Source organism: Sinohyriopsis cumingii, chromosome 2 (genome assembly GCF_028554795.1).
Source record: "Sinohyriopsis cumingii isolate HCF-2022 chromosome 2, ASM2855479v2, whole genome shotgun sequence".
NCBI classification, from domain to species: Eukaryota; Metazoa; Mollusca; class Bivalvia; order Unionida; family Unionidae; genus Sinohyriopsis; species Sinohyriopsis cumingii.
In genome coordinates, this window is record NC_142962.1 from 30,969,191 (window position 1) to 30,986,952 (window position 17,762).

General features: G+C 35.3%; 1 protein-coding gene across 1 annotated transcript in view; it reads right to left on the reverse strand.

Annotated features, from left to right (window-relative positions):
• Nucleotides 1-494: 494 nt before the first annotated feature.
• LOC149804566 (N-acetylated-alpha-linked acidic dipeptidase 2-like) overlaps nucleotides 495-17,762 on the reverse strand; it is a 28,311-nt gene continuing 11,043 nt past the window's right edge. The window contains exons 8-17 of the mRNA XM_089933108.1: nucleotides 9,678-9,797; nucleotides 9,245-9,330; nucleotides 8,079-8,142; nucleotides 6,019-6,184; nucleotides 5,734-5,824; nucleotides 4,236-4,325; nucleotides 2,762-2,927; nucleotides 2,572-2,653; nucleotides 1,857-1,949; nucleotides 495-1,124 (exon numbers count right to left, since the gene is read on the reverse strand). Coding sequence (XP_089789234.1) covers nucleotides 917-1,124; nucleotides 1,857-1,949; nucleotides 2,572-2,653; nucleotides 2,762-2,927; nucleotides 4,236-4,325; nucleotides 5,734-5,824; nucleotides 6,019-6,184; nucleotides 8,079-8,142; nucleotides 9,245-9,330; nucleotides 9,678-9,797 — 1,166 coding nt within the window. The 3' untranslated portion in view covers nucleotides 495-916. The remainder of the gene's footprint in view (nucleotides 1,125-1,856; nucleotides 1,950-2,571; nucleotides 2,654-2,761; nucleotides 2,928-4,235; nucleotides 4,326-5,733; nucleotides 5,825-6,018; nucleotides 6,185-8,078; nucleotides 8,143-9,244; nucleotides 9,331-9,677; nucleotides 9,798-17,762) is intronic.

The window sequence follows — 17,762 nt, forward strand, 5'->3', positions numbered from 1 at the left end:
AAGGATTTAATAGACACCTCAACGGCGTCCTGGCCACGATATAATATTGGTGGTTCAGTCGCTCGTCGTATCTAACTACATAATTTAAAAACCAGCATTGGACTTGTTCAGCTACTTGTTTGGTATTCATTGGAGTCTCGCGGGTGACGTCCTGGAGCGCAGCATCCACAGGAATATTGAAGTATTTGAAGTCCGCCTAGATGGCGTGCGGGGCTTTCATTTTAATATATATATATATATATATATATATATATAGAGAGAGAGAGAGAGAGAGAGAGAGAGAGAGAGAGAGAGATAGATAGATAGATAGATAGATAGATAAACCTATGTTCTATCATCTGTGAAATGGTCTTGAGGGCAAGTCAACCAAGACAGTGACAGGCAGGAAACTCCTCCATACTGTGTTAAATGGTATTGAGGGCAAATGAACCAAGACAGTGACAGGTAAGAAGCACTGTGACATGCTCTGTTAAATGATCTTAGGGGCACATCAATCAACATAGTGACGCAATAAGCATTGTAACCTGCTCTATTGGCTTCGTAAGTTGAAACCATGTTGAGATAATGCTAATCACATTTACTGGATGTGTTCGAAAATTGAAATCACCAGTGGAATGTTTCTTAGTGACAAACGCAACCTGGCAGATGGTGGATGATCAGGGCGGCGATGGGGATCATACTTGAGACGGTTAATTAAAAACGAAATTGATATTACAATCAAATTTATTGGTTGGGGAACCACTGTGTATATATCTGGAGATTTTCCTGACAAATTTGGACCTTGAATATCTAGGGAATATTTGAAACATAAACGTGATTACATTGCTTATTTTATGTAATTCTATCTCATACTCTTCAAGAGTTCTTGGCTATAGCAAAACGTTAGGGGCAAACCCAGAAACTTGCAGCATGTGCCTTAGTAGCTGTACATAAAATGTGTTACATCTCTCAATGTGGATGCTGCAGACTGGATTGTGAACAGGATGACAGAGTAATGGTGTTTCACGATCTCCCATCTTTCCGTTTTGTCAAGAGCTTTGTCAATTTCAAACAATCCATCAATCAGGCCTGGAAAACTGCTCCCAGCATAGGTATTCACGCTACTCTCTGCAAGCAGAATATGCCTGGAAAAAGAAATACAATTTAAATACTTCTATTTATCATACTATTTAAAATATAAATAGATACTTTGGGAAATTTTGAATTAGGTTCTCCTTGGTATTTGTCTTTACATATGCATTTTTCTAATTCAGTGCATGTCATACCTATGAAAAATGACTAGGAGTACAGCAGAATTAAAAATCATGCAATCTTCTTGTAGAAGAAGAAAAATCAACATGGAATGATATTAAACGTTTCAATACTTTCATTTAGAAGTATTTGAAATAAACAAAATAAGATGATTATGTGTTGAGGAGACTGAAGAGAAAAACAATGAAAACTGGATTTGACTAACTAGCCACCAACCTCCCTACACGCCTTCGCATCAACCTAACTAGTTGACAGTGAACTGTCACAAAGCACCTACATAGTTGACAGTGACCTGTCACAAAGGGCCTACCTAAATATCTGCCAGTGAACTGTCACAAAGGGTCTACCTAAGTGGCAGTGAACTATCACAAAGGGCTTACCTAAGTGGTAATGAACTGTCTTGAAGGGCCTTCCTAAATGCACTGAACTGTCACACGGATCAACTTTCGCATTTTTCTGCACGAAAGTGTAAGCATTATATATTACATTTGACATGGAATTTGAGTGTGACCGATGGAAAATGACCACGACTGAGAGACAGAGGATGCAAGAATGCTTAGAAGAAAGAAAGAAAAATGATAATAGAAAGAGATAGAAGAAATTGCCTTTTCAATCGCCTTCCCGGTAGCCCGGCAGGGTCCAGAAATGCTCTATCCAAATTCATCAACTGATCATTGATCATTCTTACTGTAAGTGGACTGGATGGGTGAAGAAGATACGAGTTACAAATAGATTCACTGACCTTGGGTAGTTGGGTAGCCAGTTCCACTTACCCTTATACATGTCATAATCAGAAATCGAACCGGGAATAAAAAAAGATGCAAAACATCTTACTACTTCACTATCCAGAATGTTGATTTCCTTCACTAACGAGTGCACCATACGCCAACACCTACACTATCATAAGCACAATAAATGCGTGTATGGGATTGAATAAGTTGTGGCTCATTTATTCCTACCCTTTTATTTTTCGAGGGTGAGAATTTATACGAAATGTGTAAAGGTACATGGCTCTAGGAAGCAAGATTTTGTCTCAGAAGTTTACAGTGTAAAAATGATTTAAATAAGACAGTTGTCAAACTATAATCAATATTCTCGCATTCCCATTCATGTATGATTCATGTTTAATCAATCTTTAAATAGTGGGGTTTTATTTTCATTTTACATCCCACCCTTCTTTAGGGCATCATTCTTATCGTCAAATAATATATGTGCCATTTTTAAAAAAAATGTACGTCAAGATAATCTAAGATTGGTTACCTCCGAATATAATAAACAAGATGAAGTGGTCTTTTTTTTTAGAAAAGGTCTATCACTTACTCGTTTTTGTTGACAGCGCCAAGGTTGTGTTGAAAATTCTCAACTTCGGTAGAGAAATTTCGTACCGCAATCTCCAACAATTCTGCAAAAATGTCTTTAAGTTAGTACTTTCATTTGGGTCGGTAGAGAGAGAGAGAGAGAGAGAGAGAGAGAGAGAGAGAGAGATGAAAAGGCAATGATTGATACATACGCGTATTTATTCCATTATCCAATAATGTCATGTTATAATTCTTCAGTAGTGTCTGAGTGAGCTCTTGAAGTGTCCGAGAGTAATCGGACACGTTGAAAGGAATGATGACCGTGTCCGCCAGATTCCGTGCCATTTCTGCCAACATTTGACCCACAGCTCTATGATACTGAAATATACAAAACAATATTTTATCATTCCATCCAGTTCGTACATCGATTATCAACTTCTGTCGATTAAATATATTCCAGGTAAGATGGAATTTACCAAAAACACATGTAAAAAGTTAATATGAATCCATCAGTTAAAACCAAATGTGTAATATTTCAGAATATTTTACAAAATTTACATTTCGATTTTCTTTTTAGCGAATAACAAGCAATACAATAAATATTAATTAGAAACTACTCATGTACAAGTTCTCAGCAATCATCACTGGAGAAAAATAAATGTGATAAAAGCTTGTGCAAGTTCGATGAAGCTTGGTAAAATTTGGAAGTCTGTCTTATGTTTTTTTTATGTTTCTAGTACATAACCAGATTACCGAGAGTATATTAGCTCATAAAGACATTTGCTTGACTTTCTGTTGTTGGCAAAATGTGAGAAATTTTAAATATCTCCGTAGAAACAATAAATTCAGTTATGATAACTTTTTTCTCATTGTAATGTCTTTGTACTGCTACAAAACTTAAGCCTGGATATGTAAGAATATTGAAACGCGGACAATCACTGAGGAATATGAATATCTTTGCTGTGACATGATATCATATGCCAAGTTATGTTTTTGAACTGGCCAGTTGGCTAAAAAGGATGGGTACCATATTTTACCCGTGCTGATTTGTCAAGTTGGTCAAATGTCAAAGTTGGTCTACATTCATCAACCAAAGCGTTAAAAACAAAAATTGTATCTATCACTAGATTTCTTAGCTCGAACTGTTGTGAGCTAAAATTCCTTCCTCCAAAACAAATTAATATGGATATATAGTTATTGGTATATAAATATTCACCTGTCAATCACAGTGTCAGACAAGTAGCCATCGCCAACCAGCTTATATGTTAACGACAAGGAACACACACTTTCAGTGACAGTTATTTTCAAACTGAGCAAGGCAAACCAGCGGTCGTTTACGCAACGGAATCTCAAATATGTAGGTCCTACATGCATATATCACATATTGCACAAAGTAACATGTCAGCCAGATCAGAATTTAAAAAAGTATTTAATTGGAAAACGGGTCTTGCATAGAAACATACAACGAGGTGCATAGACATAGGGATGGATGTCACAGGTAATACTGTATCCTCTGGCGACAGAACAAAAAAAGGTGCATAATCAGAGAACAGTACACCACAGTCATCATTATTTACATCATGATATTAATAATATTATTATTATTATCATTAGTAGTAGTAGTAGTAGTAGCTGTTGTAGTATTAGAAGTAGTAGTAGCAGTAGCAGTAGTAGTAGTAGTAGTACCATAAGTTCTTGATCTACCATATGTTTGACTGCGTAGAATGTGTCATATACCGAGTGGTACAATGGATATGATGAGATATGAAATCGCTTCTGTGAAAACAAAAACATAACAGGCAATAAAGTAACATGAATACCGACACAACAACTTATATCTATCTATCTATCTATCTATCTATCTATCTATCTATCTATCTATCGATCGATCGATTGAGCGATCGGTCGGTCACTCTCTCTCTCTCATACACGACCTACCTTCCTGCATGAGTACAAGCCAATACATCCATATTATATTATTTGTCAGATTCTATGATAAAATAATTCTGTATGCTACAATTTCCACCTTGAATTTTTTGACAGGTGTATTTAATTAAAAAAATTACAAACATATAAAGGGACTTATAAGAGAATGCCTACATACATACATACATACATACATACATACATACATAACATTTAAAATCAAAAGGCAAATGAAAAAAATAGACATTTATTTGACATCCAAATACTTTATTCTTATTTCAAAATTCCTCTCATCAAAAGATAAGAGAAAATATTTTTGTAAAGCCGTAGGATCAAATTGGTAATTAAGTTAATGGGCAATGTGTAGCATATTCTGATAAATTTAGAATTGATTTCAGCAATATACATTGGCAATTAAAGTTCTTGATAATTTAATGAACAATACAACATTAACTATCACAATATAGGTTAGCAGTTAATGTAGTTAAACCTGTATGACAGCTAATATAGCATTGACTGCAACAATATAGGTCAGCAACTGAAACCTAAGTTTCAATGAGCATAAATGTTAAAAAATGTTAATGATTCGTGAAAATCATAAAAAAAACATATTGACCTCACTTGATGCATTTACATATCTTACTTTGATTGCTGTATTAACAGAAAATTAAAATGATAATAACATAAAAGTTCATACAAAAATCACAGTTGAAAATCTGAAGTATGCATTTCCATAAGTGTGAATACGATCTTTAAAAGAATTCACAATTTAAATGTATTCTTTGAGTGGAATGTGTGTATACGATATGTTCGTAATCTCTAATGAGATACAATGTTTGTGCTTTTATTTCAATTTTGTCATCTTTCGTTAATATGAGCTGTTGTTTGGACAATCATATTCTCATTATAATCACTTGACATCATCAACAAAACATTGGTTTAAATTACTTTATTGGTGTTACATTTTGTGATAATATTAAAATAAATGTACGACATTTTACTGCTGTTTTTTTGTTTAAAGTTTATCTCCGCATTTCCTTGTTCTCTTGCATATACCAGTGGGGGAGTTATGAATTAGTTAGATGTTTTACGTCACAGGTACATTATTTATTGCAGAGGCGATTGAAGTAAAGTGCTTGCCGAGCGATACACTACAGCGGTAGAGTGATCTCGTTTTGAGCATGATTTTGGATTTCGATGTAAATAATACATATTACATGTGCTAAAGTGCGTGTTTATCTTAAAACTTGGTACTTACCCTATCATAGGTATAGCATATATTGACAATAGGTACGCCAAGCCTGTCTCGAAAACCAGCAAAGTCACTGCCAGAACCCGGAAGTTCAATTCTGTAAAGAATGAATGTATTGTGTTACATTGAAAAATTCAAGGCAAATAATCCTAAACTTCGTCACACACATACACACACACACAATGGATGCATATATGTATGCACACACAAACGCAATGACATAATTATTTTGATCATTGGCTGCTCCTGTTTAGCATTCAATAATAAGAGAACAATTTATGCCATACTTACTTTGGTCGATTTTTATACTCATTTGGCAAATAGTGAATCCATGTGTCATATACTGTTTTTCTGCCTAAGTTGATCTCTGTATCATTTGGATTTGTAACTCTTCTAGCTGCTTCATAGGTGACGTGAAAGAGCAGTGGTGTTCCTTCTCTTCGTAGTGTAGCATTACCTAGGATTGAGAAATTTACACCAAAAAGTATAATTTCATCTTTTCCATTTAATATGGCAAATTTATTGGACATTAAATATGTTTGTATCCAAATTTTTAATTTTAGTTTCGAAAACAAATGCATTGTTTTTATTCTGGAAAATTTCTGATATTGCAATACATCGCAAACATTTAAGGTATGACTTATAAATTCATTTAATGCCTTTTCTAACATGACATTGTACCAAAAACATTAAAAAAATTAAAATTCATAAAAATTAGAATACTGGTTTGAAGTTTGCTTAGTCAAATAACATCTCTACCCAAAACCCTATCATCATTATCGTGATGAAATCAATACTACATCAACGTGCAATAATATGTTCCTCCAGCTGCATGTGAAACATGGCCAATAATTGTTACACAAGTTAGAAATACACAACGATTGACTGGCATGTTCATTTTCATAGAATGCCTGTTGTATGTACACCAAGTATCACTAAAATCCATCGGTAGCCACACATGCTAAGGGATTAAGGCGTTGGATTCGTGACCAAAACGACGTGGCTTCATTTTCCGCCATCGGAAAAGCCGAAGTTGGCCGCCACGATGTCTTTGGATGAGGCACTTTACCCAACTTACCGTAGCATGATATATCCTATATGTTTTGCTGCACCATAAAACGGAAACAAACCAGACATCCTACTAAATCAATTAGCAATTGATAGATTAATTACCATCAAAAGATTGTCATATACTGCATCCATCTATATCTATCTTTAACTCAAGAACGGCAAAGAAGATTAAAAATAATCATGGGAGTGCAGTGATTGGTCGATTTGCATATTTTCAGACAATTCTCATACTATGAATCAAATATCACATAAATTCATAAAAACTCATTACTAAGTTCGCGCGGTTCTGACATTTATTGCATCCAGTGTAATATAAGTGAAGAAAGTGCAGTAACTCCGAAAATTGTGATAGTAGACATGTTAACATGTACATCTTCAGCTTCCGATGATGACCATGCTGTGTAGAAAGCTTAAAAAAAAGCCACTAAAACATCGCTAGATTGCGCCTTGTACAACATCAAGTAATAAGTATAGAAAAGGGAAAATACATTTTATTAAAATGAGAGAACAAAGTGGTTTGTCACTCTTTGTGTCTTCAGATAATGGTCAAACAAGGTATCAGGTTTCACAGTGATCCATCACAAATTGCAAAACAGCTTGTGTTCACTATATAATATCAAACACTGCATTCAAGAGCAATAACTTTTACGAAAATCGTTTGCGCAAAATGCTCTGGCCATAAGCGTATGTTTATACGTTGACGATAATATGTATAGAGTTTCACAGTAATACATTGCAAACTGAGACTAACCGTGTTCACATGATTATGTTAATCACTACATCCAGCTGCAAGTCATTATGGGCAATAATGAGTAACTCTAAAAAGATGTGCATTTCCAGGCAAAGACCATACAATGCACCATTCTGCACAATGACGCAGCAAAAGCTGAAAAAAACTATTTTCACACAAACGATTCTGTCATGCACTGCATTCAACTAATAACAAAAAGGGCAATACCAAAACGTGCTTGGGTACAGTGATTTGATTGGCTGATATGCATATTTGCAGATGATAACCATAACATGTACTGTGTTTCAAGGTATACACGGACTAGTTGGATTCTTAAAATTGTGCCAGATACTGAATCTTCTGTATGCAAAGACGGGAACACAGTGATTTGTTAATATGCGCATCTTCAGGTAATGCCCATAAATATTCATTTAGTTTATGGGAAATTACTATCAACTGCAGGTTCAGTTGTGTTCACAAGATCGCGTGACAGGGCGTAGGACAGATGAACGGACGGACCGACACAAGTGTATTATGCTAATCAATATACCTTGGACGGCTTTGTCAACATTCAAGTAGCCAACAGCTCTAGCACCAAGACTTTTTGTGTATTGCTGAAATTCATAAAAGGCAGTCATATTAAAATAGCGTATGATTGCACATATTGTGCTGATTCTATGTATAAAATTTAAACATCGAAGTAAAATGAGTCATTTAGTACGTTCCTAAGCTCTGAACATTGATATTCTGAGAAAATGACTATCCTCTCAGAAAGCGAAGGAAACATATTGTTTAATATGTTCGTACAGTCATAATCTCCCTCTTTTGTAAATCTACCCAATTCAATTAGTACAAACATTCAATACGGCCTGACTATTTTGTTAAAAATGGTTGGCAACATTGGCATTGTGACCATTTGGATTTGTATATGATACATGGATTCCACATAATACTATGTCTCAACTTTTTTTTTGCCTCAACCTGTTGCAATTATAAACAGATGTTCCAAAACTATATACTAAATGAGAATAATATCTCACAAAATTAGGAACAAGTAAGGCCAGAACAGCATATTCAATGTCAAAGGGTTGAACTAGCTTGTCTATAGATTGATTGGCTTCCTGATGATTTATACAACCGATGAAAAAAGTCCTTAAAGACATGTCAGAGAATTCAAGCAAATTAACATAAATGTAACTAAACCTTGACTCAGACATTATATGACTAAAAATTTCATAGAGCAAGCTAACTGTCGCAGAATGAATTGTCTTTTGTTGATTATCTTTATGCAAAGAATGAATGAAGAAAATCTCTCACGAGTTTTGAGAAAATATAAGCAATTTAAAAACGATCTTTCAGAATTTTCTACATCACCTAATACCGCACATCTTACAAGAAATAGAACTTGCCAAATGTATATTGTAAATTACGTTTCATTTTGACTGACATAATGTGACAGGTCAGTTTATCGACAACCTGGTTACGATTTAATGGATGTGAACGTGCTTTACGCCTCTTATGGCAACGCATATAAAATTACTAATCAATTTGTGATCAAAATTCAGGTTTGCTTAAAGTAAGAGGGAGATATACAAATGCATCTTATTAGTCACTGACCGGTTTGTCATAAAAAAGATCATCACAGGTACATAATCACATATTTATATATCGAAAACAAATGTGAATTTGTTAGCCGATTCAGTTAAGTATACTAACTTCTACCCATTCAATTAAACCAACAAGTCCGTATTCTTCCGCACCCCAACTGCAAAATAGTATGGATCTACGTGGTCTCCAGTTTTCTGAAGGAAAACACAAACGGTTACAGTAAAGTATAACGTTCATATTAATTGAACGATCAATACATTCAATAATGCAGACGAGTCTTGTGGTCATGGGTGCTTGTGTAGCTATGAAGCCATTTTTTGTTAAAGATATGTTCTATGTGAAATTAGTAAAGGAGACATCACAGACGAGAATCTGCAAAGACCAATAAAAATTGTTATTATACATAGACTGGTTTAAATATACTAGACTAATTTTGGTTAAACATACAAAACATTGTAAGAAATGCTATTTAAAAGTCATTGACTGAAGAGGCAAATAAAAATACTTAAAAGTTGAAAATACAAAACATTTTAAAACCAACTGATTTTCTTCATTTGTCCCATAGCCCGTGCAATTTCCATCATAACTGCAGTTCCACTTGAGGGGTCAATTGCACCAAAGACCCATGCATCGCGATGGTTTCCAATTATAACATATCTATCTGAAATATTTGGGGGAAAAACTTCAGTTATTCGTTAAAAGAATATTTGGTAAACGCTTTCTAAATTATGAAAATATGCCTGATTATGTTTGATATGATGCACATAGGCAGGTATTTAAGATACATACTCAATACTAAACTGAGATAATATGTTAAGATAAAGCTAACTTACAATAATGTAAAATACTATCTGGACAGCTGATCTGACCATAATGCAAATGCAACGTCCAGGTTACTCTTAGTACATGAGCCAGTTGGGGTGGTCGGTACCACCCGGGGGGACGGAGGCTCATACTGATGTTTGACAAGACTTAAAAATTAGATGATAGCTGCGCATAACGATGTGCCTATATATATCACCACATTTTAAAACACGCCTCCGAATTCCCGTGTATCTAGATTTTGACAATCGTTTTGCATGGTCTTAACATCAATGTCCTAAAAACGTTGTTTGATTAACTCGGAAATTTTAGATAAGGCGCTAAAATCGTCAAGCACCTTTTCTTGCCGGTGTAAGAAGAAACAGTGAATTAAATTCACTGGTTTGCTATTGGCAGTCTCTCTATTTGATTGTATTCTAATTCGATTTCCAAAAACTCGTTTTTACACTAAAAACTAAGTTAAAAGTAAATCTAAATTTTTCAGATCTTTTTATAAAAAAAGTTCTTAGTGCATTTGTGTATTAAGTAACATAACGGTCAATTTAAGACATTTTGTAATTTTCTAGGTGCTGTATTAATGAGTTTCTGATAGAAAAGTGTACCTTTACTCTTATTGTCTTTTCAGTGACCAAGTGCATCACTAGTATACTAATACTGTACAACGTTTTCCAAATGCTAGCATGGACAGCTATTTTATCTAATGCGAATAACTTTTTATTCACTATCTGCTTATTTGAAATGACGAAAGTTAATACCGAACTTTTGAATACATCAACTTTATTTTCTTGAATAATTACATTTATGGTTTATCTTGAGTAACTGCATCTTCTTTTTGTTTTATGTAAGTTGGTGGTTGTGAAGTAAGCGTAGACGTTCTTTAGTAGTATGTCTGTAGATTCTAGTTTCACACTAAAAGAAACAAAATCTCACAGATCTCGTCACATTCAGTGTATATGTAATAAAGTTTCAACAAAGAAGGACTCAGAGGGTAATGTAACCTGTGAATCATGGGCAACATTGCTATGAGCCGCCCAGGTAAGGAATTACGTTTCAGTTCTAGATATTGCTAAATGTTTGTAACAAAGGGATACTCTAGATACGATATGAATTTTATGTTTGCCACGAAGAAAATCTTGAAGAATCTGAAACCGGATAAATAATGGTATGCCACCATCTTCAACGGAGCACATATCACACCATCTGTAATGCCTTGGCAAGTCGTGGAAAGTGATTTTATAATATTGTCTTCGTGACCTTTGCATTAAACAAGACATCAAGCTTGAAGGCTCAGTAAGTCAAATTCTGAAGCCAAGATGTATCATGGCTCAGATTGAGTGCACAAGTGTATATATGATGAGACTTACCAGAAGGAATTCATATCCTGGGTGCAAACGAACCTAAATGACAAGTAGCAGACGACACGGTCGGCTAATTTCTGGAAGAAGTAAATGAACTGCTTGAAAATCTCTGCCAAAGGAGGATTACAATGCTATAGAGTCCAGACTTTCTAGAGGTACAATACATTTGGAATAGATTCTCATAACATCAGCATGGCAATGGAGATCTGACAGCATTTTGTATGTCGTAAGAATATGGTTGAAGATGTATAGCCGGTCTTTCTGAGTGCCGTCCGAGAAGGCAACTGGCAGTTACACCTCAAACGATCCCTATTCTCCTGGTGTTTCGCTTATACCAAAGTGAACTGGACTAGATTCTTTCCAACCTTCTATTTCAGGATGCCAATGCTTTTAGTGGAACACCCTGATATATACCATAGCTTTGTGTATGGATACGTCTCTGACATACAGACTCCATGTAGTCTAGCAAGGTTCAGTCTTAAATCAGGTGATGTGGAGAGATATTACATCTCATGAAGGAAATGGTGCTTGATACACAAGAGATTAGTGTCACGAAATTGTGTACGAGTTATATCAATATGTACGTGTTGTCAAAAATGTACTCGGGTTTTGTTGCCGCGCACAGCATCAACCGAGGGTGATATATTTTTCGGCTCTAGTTATTTTGAAACCCTTAGCAAAACTCAGACCCCTGCACGTGCAAATTTCCTGCAGCGGGAAACCTAAGTACCTAGCTGCGCATATATGTCACAGCTAGTATACATGTAGAGCAAATTCTCTATAACCAAATTACATTACGCCGAGTCTTGTCAGGAAGCTTACCCCTTTACGGATGCAAATCTCCAGCTGTAGAGGTAATGAAATTCAAGTAATATTTATTACTATTCGTTTTATATGACATAATTGTTTTCATACTTTAGATGTTTTAGAACCTTAATTAATATTTCAAAAAGACTTATCTGCAAACATATTCACTGAATGCAGTAGCTAACGAGTAGGAAACATATTTATTTTAATTTTACAGAGAGTCAATACCTAGGTTATACAACGCCATATTAGAAATACTTTAGTCTGGTTCGAGTTAGCTATTTGTTGTAACTGAACAGACAAATTGTAATTTAATTATACGCTGCATGCATTAAACGATTAATGGAATGGGTAACGAATTCATGTGCGTGCATGCGCTACATATATCAATGCAGAAGTACTTATCCGTGCTGTACTACACGGTTTAGTTGTTATAGTTTTAGGCCATGCCTTTTATATGATTTGATGTGGAGTCACCAGCTGTAGAGCTGCTTTATACATGCCTGCCATGCCTAAATACGTCCTTTGATGTGGAGTCACATAACTCTGTGGGGTTTCGTGTGACGTATACGCTGTGTTTTGGTGACGGATCTGAAGAGTGGACTGGTTTTCTCGATGCAAGGGACCAGGTCTTTGCGACCATCGGGTCTGAGATGTGAGGGCTCTCGAGGGATCCTTCAACAGACTTGAGAGGAGCGGACCATGCGTGGGTGCTTTTCTGGCCATTGACTAGAGCGCGTGGAACCAGAGTTACCTCTTGGATGTCAAATGGGCGCCACGATTGTAATGTTATAGTGTTGCATGTTATTTCCACTATTGCATTTCATAATTTCATTCATTCTTATTGCTATATCGTTATGTGAACGATGGATAGGTTCATAATTTCATTCATTCCTATCGTTATGTGAACGATCGATAGGTTCGGAATTTCATTCATTCCTATTGCTATATCGTTATGTGAACGATCGATAGGTTCATAATTTCATTCATTCTTACTGTTATATGAACTATCGATACTTTCATAATTTCATTCGTTCCTGTTGCTATATCGTTAATGTGAACGATCGATAGGTTCGTAATATCATTCATTGTTATTGCTATATCGTAATGTGAACAATCGAAAGGTTCGTAATTTACACTGCTTTTCAATATCTTTTTATGAACGATACATTCATAATTATTGATTTCAATATCGTTATATGAACGATACAATCAAATTTACATTCTTTTTTAAATCGTTTTATGAACGATACATTCAAATTTACATTCTTTTCTAAATCGTTATTTGAACGATACATTCAAATTTACCTGCATTTCAATATATGAACGATACATTCAAGACTTTCTTTATATTGGGGTGTAGATCACTCGTATTTTATTGATCGGTGATAGGAATAAATTCACGTTTGTTTTGAAATTCCATTTGTTAAATTCATGTTTTGAGTTTTTCCTCGTTGAGTTAATTGTTGTTGATAATTCCATGTTAGGCATTTTATAATTGTTACAAGGCATTTTATAATTGTTACAGTATGAAACCAGGTTGGGACTGGATCAGGGAAGACACCAAAAGCAACTGCGTTTACAATATGTTTATTTATAAACGCAATTTAAATATTAACAAATCTGACACCATTATAAACAAAAAGATAAGGAAAATTTAAAGTTCCTAACATGGAACTATCATCAACAAATAACTCAACGAGAGAAAAACTAAAAAAAACATTTAACGAATGGAATTTCAAAACAAACGTGAAATCCTATCACCGATCAAGAAAATAAAAGTGACCTACACCCCAATATAAAGAGTCTTGAATGTATCGTTCAAATAACGATTTATAAAAATTTTTAATTATGTATGTATCGTTCAAATAACGATTTAGAAAAGAATGTAATTATGAATGTATCGTTTAAATAACGATTTAGAAAAGAATGGAATTATGAATGTATCGTTCAAATAACTATTTAGAAAATAATCTAATTATGAATGTGTCGTACAAATAACGATTTAGAAAAGAATATAATTATAAATGTATCGTTCAAATAATGATTTAGAAAATAATGTAATTATGAATGTATCGTTCAGATGACGATTTAGAAAAGCAGGTAAATTTTAACGTATCGTTCATAAAACGATATTGAAAAGCAGTGAAAATTAGGAATCTATCGATCGTTCATATAACGATAGGAATGAATGAAATTACGAACCTATCGATCGTTCATATAACAATAGGAATGAATGAAATTATGAACCTATTGATCGTTCACATAACGATATAGCAATACGTGTAATTATGAACCTATCGATCGTAGATAGATATTGAAATAGGAATAGGAATGAATGAAATGATGAACCTATCGTTTACATAACGATCGATCGTAAACCGATATTGAAATATATGTAATTATGAACCTATGGATCGTTCACATAACGATATAGCAATAGCAATGAATAAAATTATTAACCTATCGATCGTTCATATAACGACACAATAGGAATGAATGAAATTATGAACCTATCGATCGTTCATATAACGACATAAGAATAGGAATGAATGACATTACGAACCTATCAATCGTTCACATAACGACATGAAAATATGAATGAATGAAATTATGAACCTATGGATCGTTCATATAACGATATAGTAATAGGAATAAATGAAATTACGAAACCTATCGATCGTTCACATAACGATACAACAATGGGAATGAATGAAATTATGAAATGCAATTGTGGAAATAACATGGAACACTATAACTATCGTGGCGCCCATTTGACGACCAAGATGTTAACTCCGGTTCCACGCGCTCTAGTAAATGGCCAGAGAAGCACCCATGCATGGTCCGCTCCTCTCAGTCTGCTGAAGGACCCCTCACATCACAGACCCGATGGTCGCGAAGACCTGGTCCCTCGCATCGAGAAAACCAGTCCACTCTTCCGATCCAACGTCTCCAAAACACAGCGTATACGTCACACGAAACCCCACATAGTTCTGTGACTCCACATCAAACGACGTATAAGGCATGGCAGGCATGTATAAAGCAGCTCTACAGCTGGTGACTCCACATCAGACCATATACAAGACATGGCATTTAGGCAGCTCTACAGCTGGAGATTTGCTTCCGTAAAGGGCTAAGCTTCCTGACAAGACTTGACGTAATGTGATTTGGTTATAGAGAATTTGCTCTATATGTACACTAGCTGTGACAGATATGCGCAGCTAGGTACTTAGGTTTCCCGCTGTAGGCAATCTGCACGTGCATGGGTCTTAGTTTCGCTCAGGATTTCGAAATAACTAAGCCGAAGAAATATACCATCCTCGGGTGACGCTGCACGCGGCAACGAAACCCAAGTACATTTTTGACAACATATACATATTGATATGACTCCTACACAATTTCGTGACAATAATTTTCCTTATCTGTTTATAATGGTGTCTGACTTGTTAATATTTAAATTTCGTTTATAAATATCTTGTAAACGCAGTTGCTTTTGGTGTCTTCCCTAATCCAGTCCCAACCCGGCTTCATCTTGTGACAATTAGATATTTTTCATGCAGGCCTGCACACAGAAATAGTTGCAAATATGAACTTGCAGTGTCAGCAGTAAGAAGACTATTTCCAAGCTTGATGAAACGACTTTGCTGTGATTATTATTATATTCACAGTAAAATCAGCTCATCGAGAGCGGACCTCTAATATGATAAAATCATATGAAGTGCGGAAGAAAGGCAACACACTAGTGAAGAAATTCCATGATGATATGAAAATGAGCAAATTAAAAACTTAAGTAATATGTGAAAGAATGTGAAAAGCAATGGCAGGGCCATCACAGTGAAAGCAGACTAGGAAATCTTTAGTCACATCGTTGTGGTAGCATCGCGCCGAAGCCTTCAGAAATCGGGTGTTTCCTCCCATTTTCTGAGACATTTTACATGGACTTTGAAAACCTTCAAACGACCAACAAAGCTATTTAGGCCACATGTCTACAAATCAAGGTAGCATCATATGCAGAAGTGCCAAAACTATCTGCCACTATTATTGATTGAAAGAATCTTTTCCAAGGGGTGGCTAACGATGAAGTGAACTTTGATGAAGGTGCCATATTTGAACTGTCCGTGGCTCTAAAGATAACAGGAGTCACAAAATAGATATGGTAATGGACACATAACAGGAAACATAAAGAAAGTCAAAACGAGAATGATAGAGAAAGAGCATGAACTTCATCTGCATAGCATCAAAGACTCACACAGTGTTAGGTAGGGGAAATAATTCTGATTCAAGTCGGAGACAAAATGAGCCTCATCCATTTTAGGTTAACAAATGGAAGAAAGGAAAGTACACTGAAAGGCTTTATGATAAAATACTCTTTTCAAGCTCTAAAGACAAATGCAACAAACAAAAAAAGATAATTAATGTATCCAGGAGGTGACCGTTCTCAAGAAAGCACTATATGAAACAGACGTGCAGATGATGCTGCTTACAATGGTTACCAGGTAGTAGATATAACCTCAAAAGACACCGATGTGTTTGTGATATTCTTGGCATTTTATGATTGCATCAGGTCTCCATGGTTCCAGAAAGTTAGCAGGAAAGCATACACTAGAGCCCTTGACATTGAGAAAATAGCTGATCTTGGTACATATGTTTGTCTGATCCTCGTAGCATGCATGTGTTAACAGAATGCTTCAGAATCAGTACATTTGCTAAGAAATGGACAAGTGCTCTCAAAATCCTAAGTGCCAACCGAGAGTTCATGACGTTTTCTTACAGGTTTTCTTACAGTTATGGGATGAATGGGGTCTCTCAGAAAATGATGGACAATCTAGAGGAGCTCACATGCCTTATTAATGTAGCAAAATCAACTACAGTGCAAACAATTGGTTTGAGATTTCACATATTCTGAAAAAAATATACGTGAGATTGAGAATGTGAGTCATTAACTGCACTCACAGTTACTGCTTAAACAAACACATGCCTGAGCTTGATCTATTTGCATGTGACTATCACAGGAGTTAAAATTTGCCAAATTATGTCTGTTTGGCAAAAGGTCTTGGATGCGCTCATATGTGCAGACGTTCTGACTCACAATCTAGGAATAAGGAAATAAAGTGATAACAGTTAATCTGAATAAGAGACTGATGATGATGATCATGGTTTCTAAGGCATTGTATCATAAATTGTACCTCATTAAAGTGCTCTTCTCCCTCCCTTGTACTGTATTTTAAGGAATAGAGTTAAACCTGCAAAGAGATGTTACTAAATCGCTCAATATATCAAACCGCGTTTTGAATTGACTACCGGTGGCGGTGGCACTTTAACAAATTAAAGGATCCAGAAGTAAAGAGCTTTTAATTGTGGTTAGGGATTTCTGCACGGAATGAGGCGATTCTAGTTCAACTATAAAATCTTACAGAACCAAGGAGGAGATGTTAACGAAGATAGCAACAATATAAACTGCATGCATTTTTTGTATTACTAATTACAGATCTAGCATGTCACTTTTAAATTTATGCCTATCTATCTATCTATCTATCTATCGCATTTTCTGTGTAAAGTTATGATACTTCACTGACCCATTTTCACAAAGACATAACATATACCATGCTTCTAAAAATAATATCGTTACCTGTTACAGC